The sequence below is a fragment of the Arachis hypogaea genome, chromosome 3 (genome assembly GCF_003086295.3).
Source record: "Arachis hypogaea cultivar Tifrunner chromosome 3, arahy.Tifrunner.gnm2.J5K5, whole genome shotgun sequence".
Classification (NCBI taxonomy): domain Eukaryota; kingdom Viridiplantae; phylum Streptophyta; class Magnoliopsida; order Fabales; family Fabaceae; genus Arachis; species Arachis hypogaea.
Genome location: NC_092038.1, coordinates 14,502,319 through 14,518,496, shown reverse-complemented (window position 1 = coordinate 14,518,496; position 16,178 = coordinate 14,502,319). Strand labels below are relative to the sequence as shown.

At 35.4% G+C, this 16,178-nt stretch overlaps 1 protein-coding gene across 1 annotated transcript; it reads left to right on the top strand.

The window, feature by feature from the left end:
* The first annotated feature begins 373 nt into the window (after positions 1-373).
* LOC112789627 (protein FAR1-RELATED SEQUENCE 5) lies at positions 374-7,260 on the top strand. The gene is made up of 4 exons (XM_025831590.3): positions 374-750; positions 3,770-6,271; positions 6,426-6,782; positions 6,882-7,260. The coding sequence occupies exons 2-3, from the start codon at positions 3,836-3,838 to the stop codon at positions 6,768-6,770; spliced, it is 2,781 nt and encodes a 926-aa protein (XP_025687375.1). The 5' UTR covers positions 374-750; positions 3,770-3,835; the 3' UTR covers positions 6,771-6,782; positions 6,882-7,260.
* Positions 7,261-16,178: the final 8,918 nt, after the last annotated feature.

Sequence of the window (16,178 nt, the reverse complement as noted above, 5' to 3'; positions counted from 1 at the left end):
ATATACTATCACAACAAAAAAATTACTGCCATTGGACATTTTTTCTAAGTTTTAGGAAGAAGAAGGAAAGAGAAAGAAAAATGGATAGTTTTCGTTAGCTGATCCTTTTATAGATGTTTGATTTTTGTCCTATTATATCATGCTTATTGTATAAACGACCTGATTTATTATATATTTCGTTTATCGTGTAAATAAAATAAAGTGTATTGTAAAAATACATAAATATTCTAAAAAATACGTATATGTGTAATTAAAATATTTATTTTATTTATTGAAAAAAAAGTTTGTTATAATGGTAGATAAATTTACTATACATTTAAAAAATTAAAAAAAAAATTACTACTAGTAAGTTTAATATTTGCCTAACTAAACCCTTAGAAAAATAGTTAAGGACCCTCGTTTTTTTAGTTTTCTACTCTCTCACTCACTCTCTTGTTCTTGCCTTCTTGCAGTTGGAGACTCCATAACAGTGCCAGCTCTTTCTCTCACCCTCTTCATTCCCCCTCTTCCATTCTGCGTCTGCGACCAACAAGCTCCACCAAGCCGCCGGACTGCTATCCTGCTGTCGATCTGGACGCCGCCGAAGGGACAGCTCGCCACCGATCTGTACGCCACCGCTCGGAGCAGATAACTGCTGGTCAGACCGCCTTTGGACAGAGCCACTGGGATCTTCTGCCTGCAGGCCGTTCACTCCAACGGAGAGAGTTCGTGGCTGTCAACCTATCCAGGGAGCTCCATCCCACCGACAACGTAAGTCTTGTCCTTAGGTTTTCGTTTATTATTTTTTTCTTTTTTCTTTTTCATTTTATTTTAATTTTCCTTTTCAGCTCTTGTCTTTAAAAAAAATATGTGGCAAACGCGAAACAACCCAAAGAAAAGTTGCAATGGTTAGGATACCATATTTTCTGAATGTTAGCTTCCAGAACATTCTTCATGTTTGGAAGAAAAAGGAGAGTTTGTGTTTCAATGAGCTCATGAGCCTTGATTACATCGAAAGAATTACTTGTTTCTTTCATTCTTGTCTTTTCGTCCATAATCTCCTTTTGCTTTCTTCATTTCATTCTCATTTTTCTTCTTCTACGTTTGTGTCTTTCTCTTCTCCTCTTGCTTATTATGCTGCCCACTTGAAAAACATTTCAGTGGAGGTCATGCTGTTATTGGTGAGGATCTGTTGTTACAAATTTACAATATTGAGTTTAGAGCTAAATACCTTCACCAAATCAGACCTATTTGAGTCTGATTTCAATTCTATAGTTAAATTCTAATGTGAGTTCATTCCTTCTCTTATATTGATTCAAAAATAGGGAATTTTATTCAGTTCATTCTTGGGGTTTTCAAAATCCTTGTGAGGGATTTGAATTCCCATAAGTGTTTTTTTCGCCGTAGTTGCTGTTGAAACTTGAGACCCCGTTATAGTGGCGAAGTAGCTTTGAAAAGTGAAATGTGACTCTCATCAACGGGAATTCCCTGTCTCTCTCTTTCTTTGACTGGTATACAGTATTTTTCTGTGTTTTGCTATGCTAGGAACCTGTTTCTCCATCTGAATCACTCTCTGCTCGATATCTTTTCTTTTCTTTTCTGGAGGTTTAATCTTCCAAATACTCCATAACATCGAGTAAGCTATTCTTGGGTTATTTCCTTTTATGGCTTGGCTTGTTGCTGAAAATTTGCTGCGTTCTCTTTTACATAATTATTTTTCTCATTTGATTTTCCATTTATGTTCAAGTATTTTTGTTTTGGTGGTTGTTGAAGTAAGCAAGTGTTTGTAAATATGTGCAAAAGGTTAAATGTAAATATAATCGGGCATAAAGTAACAAATAAAAAGAAGAGTAAAGTATTGTTTTTGTCCCCAACGTTTGGGGTAAATCTCAAAATTGTCCCTAACGTTTCAATCGTCCTATTTACGTCCCTAACGTTTTAAAATTGACTTAATGTTGTCCTGCCGTTAGGGATCCGTTAATAAAATTAACGGTGGGACAAAATTGAGACGATTTTGAAACGTTAGGTAGCGTTTGGTGGAGAGACAGAGACGGAAAGACTGATACTGAGAGACAGAGACTAAGAGATAGGGATTGAAATAAATCTCAATATTCTGTTTGGTGTAAAATGAGAGACATGAATTGAAACAAGAATGAAACTCTAATTTAATTTGCACAAAGGGTGAAATTGGAATTAATTAATTGAAATGAAAGTATTTTAGGTATAAAATGTTATTAAAGTTTTAGTTTCCATCTCTAAAAATTTCAGTCCACTGTATCCCTACTTTTTGGAGGTACTGAAATACTGAAATTTTAGAGACAGAGACAGAAATTTTAGTACCAGTCTCTGAACTAACAAACACGATACTGAGTCTCAGTCTCTGTCTCAATACCTCAAAACAAACGCTACCTTAGGGACGTAAATAGGACTAAAGCGTTGGGGACAAAAATGATACATAGAAATAAATTTTAATTTTATTCTTCAATAATATCAATTTGTTACTGTACATAGTATTCAATTATTTTTAATCATATTTATACTTAATCACCTTATTTTCATTCTAAATAAATTTATTTTTTTAATTTTACACTTAAAGTAATGTATTTTTTATAAATAAATAAATTTTACACTTTTATTCTAAATAAATAATGTAATGTGATTAGAATGAAAGTGTAAAACTATAAAAAAAATATAAGTAATGTGATTAAGTAATAAAAGTAAAATTACATTATTTATTTAGAATGAAAGTATAAAATTTATTTATTTATAAAAAAATTATATTACTTTAAGCGTAAAATTATAAAAAAAAATTAATTTATTTAGAATGAAAATAAAGTGATTAAGTGTAAATATGATTAAAAATAATTGAATACTATGTATAATAAAAAATTGATATTATTGAAGAATAAAATTAAAATTTATTTCTATGTATCGTTTTTGTCCCTAACGTTTTAGTCATATTTACGTCCCTAATGTTTCAAAATCGTCTCAATTTTGTCCTGTCGTTAATTTTATTAACGGATCTCTAACGGCAGGACAACATTGAGTCAATTTTAAAACGTTAGGGACGTAAATAGGACGATTGAAACGTTAGGGACAATTTTGAGATTTACCCCAAACCTTGGGGACAAAAACAATACTTTACTCTAAAAAGAAAAAAAAAAAAAGAATGTGAACATCTTCATACCTAAACAGCATCATATGACCAAAGTATGGGCGAGGTTCCCAATTACCTTTGCCAGTTTGTTGCTCTCTCTCTCTCTCTCTCTCACACACACACACACACACACACACACACACAGACCGTTTGGGGTGCTTTCAATTGTGAAGTTCAAACTTCCAACATTGATTTTTACAGAAGTTAATTGTTCTTATTTAGAGATATCTGACCGGTTATTCATTTAAAGAAAAGAGTAATTTGATTATAATATGTGTTGTGCAGATCATTTTGATCCCATTGTAATATCTCCACTAAGATACATTGTCATTCTTGAATTTGGAGTAGAGTTGCAATAGAGTTGGAAATAGGTGACAAATCTACCAAATCTGTTAAAGTCATTGTTTCATTGATATTTCAATTTACAAATTGCTTCAGGGTTTTTGAGTTAGATAGCCACAAATCTGGGCTGTATATTTTGTTTAGGGGTGATTACATGATAACTAGCTTATCCTTGGTAGCTAATCGTAAATTTGAATTTTTGTTTTTAAAAACAATGATGCTAACAGAATTATTTGCTTTTATTTCTCATGTATCACTCATAATTTTTTTTTCTTGTGTGTTCTGTTTCAGGTGGTTAAACTCATCTTTTCTTGTTTGGTTGTTGTAATCTATTTGTAAAGGAACTGGTAGGAGAGGATGGAAAGTGATGGTATGGAGCATCTCGTTGATGACAAAAGTGATGGTATGGAGCATCTTGTTGATGATGACAAAGGTGATGGTGTGGAGCATGTTGTTCATGATAAAAGTGATACTATGGAGCATGCGGATGATGATGATAGTGATGATTCTAGTAGTGACAGCGGTGATGATGATTTACAAGAGGATCAAGGTAAAGGAAATGATGTAAGTCACATGGAAGAGGCTACCATGTTTAAGAATAAAGCCGAACTGAGTAAAGAGGAAGTTTTGAAAATGGTGTTCGATACTCATGAAAAGGCCTATGATTTTTATGTGAGTTATGCTAAGTGTGTTGGATTTAGTGTCCGGAAAGGAGATGTGGCTCGTGATGATGATGGCAAGTTGATAAGACGAAGATTTGTATGCAACAGGCAAGGCTTGAGAGACAAAAAACATTACATGAGAATTGATAGAAAAAGGGATCAGAAACCGGAGACTAGGACGAATTGTCATGCAATGTTGAGTATTTACCTTGACAACCACACTTCAACTTGGAGAGTGAGAACCTTTGAAAAAGGCCACAACCATGAGCTAGCACCTGCTGGATTTGATTACATCGTGCCAAATACTCGTCGGTTAACAACGGCAAAAAAGGCACAAAGTGATGGTATCCGCATACATGGATTCCTAACATTTCAAATAATGGGTTTTATGGTTGGTCAAGCTAGGGCTTTTGCTGGAGTTGAATTCTCAAAGGACTTGTACAGCTACATTGATAAACAAAGATGTCCTAAGATAGTTGATGGTGATGCACTTGCAGCTATTAGCTATTTGCAGGGTAAGGCAGATTCTGATCCAACTTTGTTTGCTAGGTACACCACTACAGATGATGATCAATTGGGAAATTTGTTTTGGGCTGATGGCTTAAGTCAAGTTGACTATGAGTACTTTGGGGATGTGGTTGGACTTGATACAAAATACAAAGAAAGCATGTACCACAGACGCTTAGTTATCTTTTCTGGTACTAATCATCATCGACAAACTTGTATTTTTGCATGTGCCTTACTAGGTGATGAGCGAGCTGACACATATAAATGGGCATTGGAGAATTTCTTAGATGCAATGGAAAAGAAGCACCCAAGTGCAGTGGTAACTGATGATAATGAGGCCATGAGAGAGGCAATTCAGGTGGTGTTCCCAAATGCTACCCATAGGTTATGTGCTTGGCATCTTCAAAAGGGTGCAGCGTACAACATTAGGGATACTGAATTTGTTGAGGCTTTCAAGAAATCTATTTATACCAACTTTGATCCTGATGAGTTTGAGGAGTATTGGCGTAACATGATACAAAAGTTTGAGGTATACGATAGTATGTGGGTAGAGGAGACATATAAGAAGAAGGAAATGTGGGCCACTACTTACCTTCGTGATAAGTTCTGTTCTGGACTAAGAGCATCATCACGATGTGAGGGTTTAAACCCATTGATGAAGAAATATATCAAGGCAAGGCACAATATACTCGAATTGGTACAACACTTTGAGCTTGCATTGAAGGAATTTAGGAACAATGAATTGGTAGCAGAGTTCAATTCCATGTACAATGAGCCTGTTTTGACAACTGCATTAGAATCAATTGAGCGCAAGGCTGCTAAAGTGTTTACGAGGGAAATTTTCAAAGAAGTGCAAAAAGAGTTAGAAGGGGCTGCTTTACTATTTGTTGTTGGATGTGAAAACCTTTCAACGACTGCCACGTTTAAATTGAGTAAGTATGGCAAGCCTGGTTGGGAATACAAGGTGACATATGACAGAGAATCACAGAAATTTGAATGCCAGTGTTGCCTTTGGAGTACCCATGGCATTCCCTGTAGTCACATATTTTGTGTTATGATTTATGAACATATTGCAGAATTACCCGAAAAGATGATTCTTAAAAGATGGACTCAAGCTGCAAAGTCTTTTAATGAGCTTCCGGATGAAGAAGATGAGGTGAATGATAAAAAGTTCTTGTTTCGTTATGGTGCATTATGTGCTGCAAGTAATTGGATGTCATTTCTGGCAGCAAGAAAATTGCATAATTTTCTTGAAACAAAAGATGAAATTTATAAAATCACGGCTAAGCTAGAGCATAAAGGCTGTATGGTGGATACCAGATCATTTTCTATTCCCAAGAATACCATGGATGACACGACCAAGGGTGCATCACTAACTTATAAGAATGGTAAGAAGCGGAGGCGTTGCAAAGCTTGTAACAAGATGGGTCATTCAAAGTCTAGTTGTCCAAGGGTCAAGGACAGAAGGTCTCGAGGAGATGATCTCAGTTCGTCTTCAATGTCAGATAATCCTCGAAATGCGGGTCATGCCACAAATAGCGCAGTGGATCCTCCAAATACTGGTCCTGCAACACATAACACTCTGGATGATCCTCCAAATGCAGGTCCTGCAACAAATAACGAGGTGAAGTACTAACTACCTTGCTTTTCTGACCAAGAACTATCTTGGTTATAATTAGTTATTTATGGTTAATAGTAGTTCGATTTAGTCAATAGCTCTGTTTATTGATCTTTATGTTTTTTGTTTTATATTGATTGTTGAGTTTATTGTATATTAGGTAGGGCACCCTCCAACAGACTCATCGACTGCCATGACACAATCGCTAGCTGTGAATCATGCAGCTGCAGCCTCTCGATTCGGGGTATGGGGACCCCAATTTCTTCTTCCTGGTCCTGGTCAACCTTGTTTTGCCGCAAATATAGGTCACCAATACTATCTTGCAAATCAAGGTGCTAGATATTATCCCCTTGCTCCAGCTCAACAGCAATTTCTTAGACCTCAAGGTTTAGTGCAGCGGTTTGTTCCTCAAGGTGTATTACCCCAGCAATATGTCGGAGGTCCGAATCCTCAATTCCAAGGCTTAGCACAGCAAAAGCGTGGCAAAGGTCGTGCTCGTCGATGATCATATCTTTAGGTATGGTTTTCAAAAGACCAAAAGTATCTGTGCTGGGATTTATTATACTTATGTTTGGATGATAATAATGAATGATGATAACTTTGCAACATTTATCAGAAACATGGTTTGAAGTCTTGTTGAGAAATGTCACTAATCAAGGATGATGACAACACCAGCATCAGTATTTCATTGGTTTGTGGTTTGAGTATAGTCTTCCTCCCATCCTGCCTGTGAATATATATGCAGCGTTTTGAACCTATATGAGGATCAAGATGTAAATGCTGCATTCATCTATGATATAGCACGTACATATTTTCTAATCATCCCTAGTGTTTGTAGAATCGGTTACTGACATTTGACACCTGATGGAAATGATTTGTAGGAAACTTAAAAATCGTTGCTTTTATGTTCTTGTGGAGGTTAACCTTGAACCAATTGAAAAGTGCAGAGGTATTGCCGTATTGTTCATATAAAGGACACTTTGTTGGAGATACTATTTACTGTTTTTTCTTACACATTCATGTTAATTTTTAATGAATGGGGAACAGGGGACGGCAATGAAGTTGAGGGGATTAATTTTCTCCCTAGTTTTCAGAGTCGAATTGGTAATTGACTCGAAGGATTGGGTTATTGGTTAGTGATTCAATTATTAGATCATTTGGTTTAATTCGGGTATAAATATATAATTATATAAAATTTTATTCCATTTTTTTATATTAGGTTTTTTTTTGAATTATAAATACGTTAATTATTATTTTTTGAATTTTAATAATTCATTAATTAATGTATACTTATTAGATGCTTGAAATATTTAATAAACAAAAATTATATAATTATATAGAGAAAAATGTTTATTTATTTATTTATAATGTTCAATAAAGTTTAATTTGAGAAAAATTGAGTATAAAACTAAAATTAAAATTAATAATATATAAATTATTAATTGGAGGTTATATATATATACGAAAACAAAAAGTAAATTGGCTTGGTAGTTGGTAGAGTTTGGGAACAAAAAGGTGGGGAACCAAGGTTAGAGCTTGTCCCTTGCATTTTGAAATTAATTCCAACATCCTCAACGTTGGAGCACCGGTGGACTTGTATCCTTCCATGTTTCAGCTAGGTGTTGGTGAACCCATGCGGATCTGCTGTCAAGTGGTTTATGATCGACTCGATTAGAGACTATCAGTCACTTATTTTTAGGTCAAATTGGCCTATTTGGTCTAGGAGCATGGGCTCCCTCGACTTTTGTTTTCTCAAAAAACGTGGAGATTATTATTATTGTTATTGGGAATACCATATACCATTGGCATTGTAACAAGAATGCCCGACTCATTAATAAGGAAAGTTGGGCCATTCTTTAGACTTCAATAAATTTCTATTGTTCTTGCTTAGAACTTAGAAGTTATATCCGAGGTATATCTCAGTCACTGATGATGAGTTATACATTGGACTGCATTGAATTATATCTCAGTGTTTGTTTACTCATCTCATAATCTTGTGAGAAGTTCTTTTGGTGACCGGATTGGAGTCGAGAAAGCCTACACATTTCGAAGGAAGCAAGCTTCAACGAATATATTATACTTGCATTTTCTGTCGGTATCTGATTCGGATGAGTTTTGTGAAAAATAGATTAAGTGAAAAAATAATGGTTAAGATGAGAGATTTAGGGTAAGTATACTTGTGAGGAAAATACTTTTATTAATGACGAATAAGCAATACAAGAACTAATGATGAGAAATAGAGGTGGAGAACAAGTGTTGAGACCTTCACTAATGTCACAAGAGGATAAATGAGCTTTATTTAAAGTAGACATAGGCTGGTTAATGGTTGTTGTTGAGTGTTCTGGTGGAATACCCGAATGCCAGTTTTTACTCGTGAAGGGGATGAATGAAATGAAGAACAATAAGAGGAATTTTGGGAGAGGAAAAGATGGGTTTTCTAGCTTCTTAGCTTCAGGAATAAGAAATGTCTAGGTCCGTCTTTTAAAGAGGTGGGTTGAGATCTTTTTATAATGTAAAACCATTTTAAAAAGGAAATCTATTGTCCAATGGTTATAGTCTGATGTCTGACCCACTCCTTTTACCCTAAATATTTTTAGATATTCCTGTCACTTCAAGTCTTTTCAACTGAAAATGTAAGAAGTTGATTTTCACAAGTTAAACTAGAACTCATGACAAGTGACATTAGTGAAGGGACATCTAGTTTGGTTTTCTTTCAACTAAATAACACTCTTTACACTTCAAATCCAACCAATCAACTTCTACCAATATAGTTCCCACTGAAGAGAAATTTAACTCCTCAAGGTGCTCTTTTGGGTTCCATCCTTTTACTCAATACCTTTAAGAGGAACTTTAACTCTTTTTTGACCATATTTTTAGGTCATTAAAAAAACTTATTTATGTACAAAAAAGGTTTGTATTTTTAGTACACAATCATAAGCCCCCAAGCAGTCCTTGAGGGTACAAAGTATTCCCTCAAGCTGTATTGAACTTTTTTGTACTCAACAGAGCTATAATAATTAACCCAATATATATAAATAAATAAATAAATAAATAAGATTAGTAAATAAATATATTCATAATTGATTTGTATGCACGTATGTATTTATTTTTAAAAGTAGTGTATGTATGTGTACATATTATTATTATTATTATTATTATTATTATTATATTAAATAAAAAAAGGATGATTTGATTTAATACATATATATATATATATATATATATATATATATATATATATATATATATATATATATATACTAAAGAAATGAGAATGGGAGAAACTCTTACCCTTTTAATTGGACGGATTTTAAATTTGAGTACCTGGATTTGGAGAGAGGCATAAAGAGAGAACACCTGGAAGGATAGGGAGAGCATGTTTATCATCATCTTCTTCTTTTTTACTCTGTCTTCTTACTTGGTAAGACTCTTTTTCTTCTTTTCATGTAACCCTTCTCAGCCCTCATGTATATTGGATTGCTAATTTTGGAATTAGCTATAGGGATTCTTTGATAAAGATCTTTCACCTTACAACTTTGGATATTATATCCTCATTTGTATATGTTTCCAATGAAATCAAAAATAATAATAAAAAAAGAAGTTGAATTAAAAATTATGAGCAATGTTTATTTGTAACTATAAAATAGATATTTAAAAATTTTAATTTAATTTTTTTATATAGCATAGTCATAAGTAATTTGTTTATAAACTTTTTCAATTAGAGCGATTTACTAATGTTCAATATTCATATTCTTTCAAAGTTATAAATGTATAATGTCTTGCAATGCTTTCATATATGTCACCAAATGAAATATGATATTGTGAGGATGTGAGGAGTTAGTGGCCTTATCAGGTAAAGAATATAATGAATAATTTGCATACCTTTGTTTTTTTGTTTTATTTGAGAACTCCTTGGTTGTTTTCTTGACATGCGATGCTCTTTGACTTTTAGAATTTCTTCAGTGTCCTGCAATATTCTCCTTTATTTTTTGAGTATTTTTGTCGTTAGTATTCATGTGATATTGATATTCACTCTATTCTGTTATTGCTGTTCTCCTCCTTTTCCCCTTTATTTTAGGAATTGTTTCTTTTTGTTGTCATGCCTTATATGAAACTTGCTGAGATATCGGATAGTGACCTAGAGGACTCTAGTAATAATTTGGGTACTGACTCTTCTGTGGATGATATGGACGATGTTCTTCAAGAATATGCAGTCGAGTTTTCTGAATCTGTACCCCAACCTTGGGTTAAACCATCAGATAAGATGGCTATTTTTGTGGATCCTCTCCTGATTAAGAAACCTTTTTTGAACCTTCCTTCCTCTGGCTCGTTATTAGGTTTGGATAAAACTATGAAACCCGGCTTTGATTCTTCAGATTGTAGAGTTTTGGGTGAATCTGTTGAGAAACCTTCATATCAAGTGGGTCCTGCTCTACTTCGTTCTCGGTTGAAGCGGCAAGAATTTCCATGGACGTCTTTTAAATCTGAGGCAGCTACTCACGTGAATAAGGTTTAACAAAAGTGGGTATTCACAGTATTGTTTGAGGAGGGTGGTAATTTTGTGAGGAGATTAAAATTTGCTGGTGTTGTTGAGGCTATCTGCACATCTGCAGGTTGGTTGTTCTCTACCATCTATCATCATAATTGGTTCTTATTATTTCTTTACTTTGTTGCTATATATTGAAGAAGCACTAATTGATTTCTTCTTGGCAGGCTTGGGTGTTCAACGGAATGGATATGATATGAGTTTACTTTGGCAGAGGTGGTGTTCTCATATTCTCACTTTTCTGACTTCTTGGGGTGAGTTTTCACCCACTTTGGAAGATGTTGTGGTTCTTCTTCAACTACCAGTGTTTAGCAGTGTGGATCTCACTCTTCTTTGCCCAGATTCTGATATGCTTAAGCTTGCGAGACGTCTTCAAATGAGTTTAAGTGATGCTGGTCGATATACAAAAGAGTTGTCCAAGAGTAGGCGTGTTAAGAAATCTTCCTCCAAGGATGAGCATCCAAAGACTCGTGGGTCCTCGAAAGGAAAAGAGGTGGTTGGCGACAAGCAAGATTCTAAGAAGAAGAAGATTACTGTTAAGTATTCTTACTCTAATTGGTCTTGTTATTTCTTTAGTGATTTCCTCAATGGTGAGTTTGTCCCTGCTCCTGCTGTTCCTTCAAATCTTAGGGAAGCTGCTTTTGTCGCTTATTGGTTAAGTAAATATGTATTTTTGGGACCAGCTGATGAGTGTATGAGCCCTGGTGTATTTCTTTTAGCTTGCTTGATTGCTGAAGGAGAACATCTGCGATTGGCTTCTCTGTATCTCGGTAGTTTATATACGCGGCTTGATCAATTTTTCCAGTAACTCAAGATTGCTCATGGTCGCTTTCCAGTATTGGCTTTCATTAACGAAATATTTCTTCAACTCTTTCTTTTTGAGTGGTTCTCTCAGTTTGCTCCCATCCGTAAGCCCTCTACAATTCTTCCAGATAAGAAGGCAGGTCCTCGTGCTTGGATTTGGGATTCAGCTCATCCTTCCAAATCTTTGGAGGATGTTATTGATTTAGAGAAAAATTTTTGTTTTCGCCCGTATGTAACCGCTTACCAGCCTAGTGCATCGGTTATTCATCGTATATATTCTGCTTGTCTTGAACATGACCACAATGATATTTTCACTGGCAAGGAAGGGGCTTATGACTTTTGGCTTTTGTGTACTTTTTCTACCCCCTTCCTGGTTTGATTGTTATGGATAGGGATTTTCATTGTGGAGTTTTGATCTGCCCAATGATCTACCGTCCTGATAGGGTAAGTTGCCAACTAGGGTGGGACCAAGATCCAAAGAATGTGGAGCATAATTTTTTTTCACTGAAAAATTTAATGAAAAAGGTCCTGTTTCAAAAAGAACTCCCGAAGTACAATCATTTCTTGGTTGTTCCTCTTGACAGGGATGGGAGAGTTACAATGGAGTATGCAGATTATCTTATATGTATGAAGAAGCATATTAGACAATATGAGGGTACCTCTATTCCAGATGTCAGATCATTTGTCCCGATTTCGATCAAGGATCCTTATTTCATGATTGACAACCTTTCTCCTTCGACAATTACAAGTAATATTTGCTCTTTGTTGATTCTTGTTTTTTGTTTCTTCACTTCTTTTTTGTCTTTCTTCCACCCCCTTTTTTTGGGCTGCATGTGTTTGACTGTTGTATCTTCTGTACTAGTGTTTTGCAGATTTGGACGTTAGGTGTTATAAACATCCACCTTTCTTCAAAGAGAAAATATGATGATTCAGTTGTTACTGCTAAAGTGGTCAAGCATAGTAAAGTGGAGAATTCAAATGTTAAGATTACAAAGAGGTCTCTTGAAAAACCACATGGGCCTTCCATTGATGCTACACCTCACCAATTTCCAATGGCTCAGGAATTTCTCCTTCTTCGACAACAAAAGTTAAAGGTTCTTCTGCTGCTGCTTGCTTTGTTAAGTCATCACAGTCTCCTGCTAAGGCTGTGGTTAGCTTATCTAGAAGTGTTGTGAAGCGTAGGTCTCATCGTCTTTTGGGTAAAATGAAAATAATTCCAAATGCACCTTCTGATCCGGTAAATGTAGGTGATGAGAGCTCTCAAGAAAGGGTTAGTGGGGACTCTCCTAATTCCTTTGTTGTTGGTGACGTCCCTGACGAGGGTACTACCCAAGATGTTGTTCGAGATGGCCAACGAGCAATAGCAAGCTCTAAGAGCAATGTTGACATTGAGCCGGGTATTACCTGCCAAGGGGATCCTACTAGACGTGTTGTTACTCCCATCCGAATGGTATTTCCTGGTGCAGATACAACTGTTTTACTCCACTTCTTCTTCTTCTTCTTTTTTTATTTGAGATTTGCATACATGATTATGTTCATGTTGCTTGTGTGTATGCTTGTATCTTTTCCTATTTATCAGCTTCTTATGTTGCGTCTGAGTCCACTTTCTAAGCTTCGAGCACTTGTATTTCTCATGTCACAAACAAACCCTCAGCTGGTGTTTCTTCTGGTGTGTTCCATTGTATTTCTTTTTATTTATCAGGTGTGCTAGCATTTTATAGGTTTTTTATGGAAAAATGTGTTTTACTTTTCAGTTTCTGTCCGTGATGAGTTTGAGTATTTCGAAGGTGATGCCAAGAATTTGCTATCAGAGATTGCATCCCGGGCTCCTTCCTTGATGCTTCCAAATGACCTAAACTGCCTTTTCAAGAAGCTTGGGTATCAAGCTTTCCTGGATGCATGGGTGATGAGCGGATATTTTATACGCTTTTTGGGGCTATTTTCATATAGTTTTTAGTAGGATTTAGCCACTTCTTAGTATATTTTTATTAGTTTTTATGAAAAAATTATATTTCTGGACTTTACTATGAGTTTGTGTGTTTTTTTGTGATTTCATGTATTTTCTGGCTGAAATTGAGTGACCTGAGCAAAAATCTGATTCAGAGGCTGAAAAAGAACTGTAGATGCTATTGGATTCTGACCTCCCTGCACTCGAAGTAAATTTTCTGGAGCTACAGAACTCCAAATAGCACGCTCTTAATTGCGTTAGAAAATAGACATCCAGGGCTTTCCAGAAATATATGATAGTCCATACTTTGAGCGAGTTTTGATGACGTAAAATGGCGTCAAAATGCCAGCTCTCTACCCTTTTCTGGCGTCAAAATGCCAGAACTGGCATAATAGTTGGAGTTAAATGTCCAAACTGGCACCAAAGCTGGCGTTTAACTCCAAGAATAGCCTATGCACATGAAAGCTCAAATGCTCAGCCCAAGCACACATCAAGTGGGCCCCAGAAGTGAATTTCTGCACTACCTATCTTAGTTTACTCATTTTCTATAAACCTAGGTTACTAGTTGAGTATAAAAATTACTTTTAGAGATTTATTTGGTACCTCATGACATTTTCAAGTTTTACATTGTATCTATATGGCATGAGCCTCTAAACTCCATTGTTGGGGGTGAGGAGCTCTGCTGTATCTCGATGGATTAATGCAATTACCACAGTTTTCTATTCAATCACGTTTTTTTCTATTCTAAGATATTCATTCGTACTTAAATATGATGAATGTGATGATCCATGACACTCATCACCATTATCAACTTATGAACGCGTGCCTGACAACCACCTCCGTTCTATCTTAGATTGAATGTGTATCTCTTGGGTTCCTGGTTCACGAATTTGAGTACCTCTCCTAACAATAGAGTGTTCGAACTTGTGCATCAAGAGTCTTCGTGGTATAAGCTAGAATCATTGGCGGCCATTCTTGAGATCCGAGAAGTCTAAACCTTGTCTGTGGTATTTCGAGTAGGATTTGGGAAGGGATGACTGTGACGAGCTTCAAACTCGCGAGTGTTGGGTGTAGTGACAGACGCAAAAGGATCACTGGATCCTATTCCAATATGATCGAGAACCGACAGATGATTAGCCGTGCGGTGACAGCGCACATGGACCATTTTCACTGAGAAGATGGGAAGTAGTCATTCACAACAGTGACACCCTACACACAGCTTGCCATGGACCATTTTCACTGAGAGGATGGGAAGTAGCCATGCGTGCGTGAAGAAGAAGATAATAGGAAAGCAAAGATTCAGATGACAGAGCATCTCCAAAACTCCAACCTATTCTCCATTATTGAACCACAAGTACCTTTTATTTCATGCTCTTTTATTATATTGCAAATAAAACCCTTTTCGTTATTAATCTCCTGACTAAGAGTTACAAGGTAACCATAGCTTGCTTCAAGCCGACAATCTCCGTGGGATCGACCGTTACTCACGTAAGGTATTACTTGGACGACCCAGTGCACTTGCTGGTTAGTTGTGCGGAATTGCAAGTGTGATTGTAATTTTGTGCACCGAGTTTTTGGCACCGTTTTCGAGGATTGTTCGAGTTTGGACAACTGACGGTTCATCTTGTTGCTTAGATTAGGAAAATTTTGTCTTTTGGGTCAGAGTCTTTTATTTTCTTTTCAAAATTTTTCAAAAATTTATTATTTTTCTTTTAGGTTTTTTTTTTGTTTGAGTCTAGTTGCATGTTTTAAGTTTGGTGTTTTCTTGTTAGTTTTTATTTAATTTCCAAAAATTTATTTTTGGTTTTCTAAAAATTTTAAGTTTGGTGTTCTTTTTATGTTCTTGAGTCATTCTTGTATTTTGATCTTAAAATTTTTAAGTTTGGTGTTCCTTGGTGTTTTTCCTCCAGATTTTCAAAAATTTTGCATTAAATTAGTCATCAATTTTAAAAATCAAATCTTTTTAAATTGTTCTTCAATCATATCTTTTCAATCATATCTTTTTTTTCAAAACTTCCTAACCACTTTCTCTTTCTTCAGTTTTTTCGAAAATCCTCATCAAAAATTTTCAAATCTTTTTTTTACTTTATTTTTTTTAGTTTCTAATTTTTTTATTATTATTATTTCGAAAAAATATATATTTATAAATATAATAAAATAAACAAAATAAATCCACATCATCTCCCTTTTTCCATCAGGGAACTAAGTGGAAATGAATAGTCCAGAAGGACTCTAGGGTCATATGCTAACCCCGCTACTACTTCATATGGGAGTAGTATATGTATACCCTCCATCGGAGTCAGTAGTTTTGAGTTGAATCCTCAGCTCATTATCATGGTGTAGCAAAATTGCTAGTATTCCGGTCTTCCACAGGAAGAACCTACTGAGTTTATGGCACAGTTCTTACAAATTGCTGACACAGTACATGATAAGAAAGTAGACCAGGATGTCTACAGATTATTACTATTTCCATTTGCTGTAAAAGACAAAGCTAAGAGGTAGTTAAATAACCAACTAAGGCCAGCATAAGGACATAGAAATAGCTGTCAGAAAATTTTCTGAATCAATATTTCCCTCCCAAGAGGATGACACAGCTAAGGCTAGCCATCCAAGGC

What these genes read in the sequence shown, in the direction of transcription:
- LOC112789627 (XM_025831590.3), top strand. Translation starts at nt 3,836, where the DNA reads ATGGAAAGTGATGGTATGGAGCATCTCGTTGATGACAAAAGTGATGGT. An exon ending in GTCCTGCAACAAATAACGAG is followed by an intron (nt 6,272 to 6,425) that starts GTGAAGTACTAA and finishes ATTGTATATTAG; the next exon opens with GTAGGGCACCCTCCAACAGA.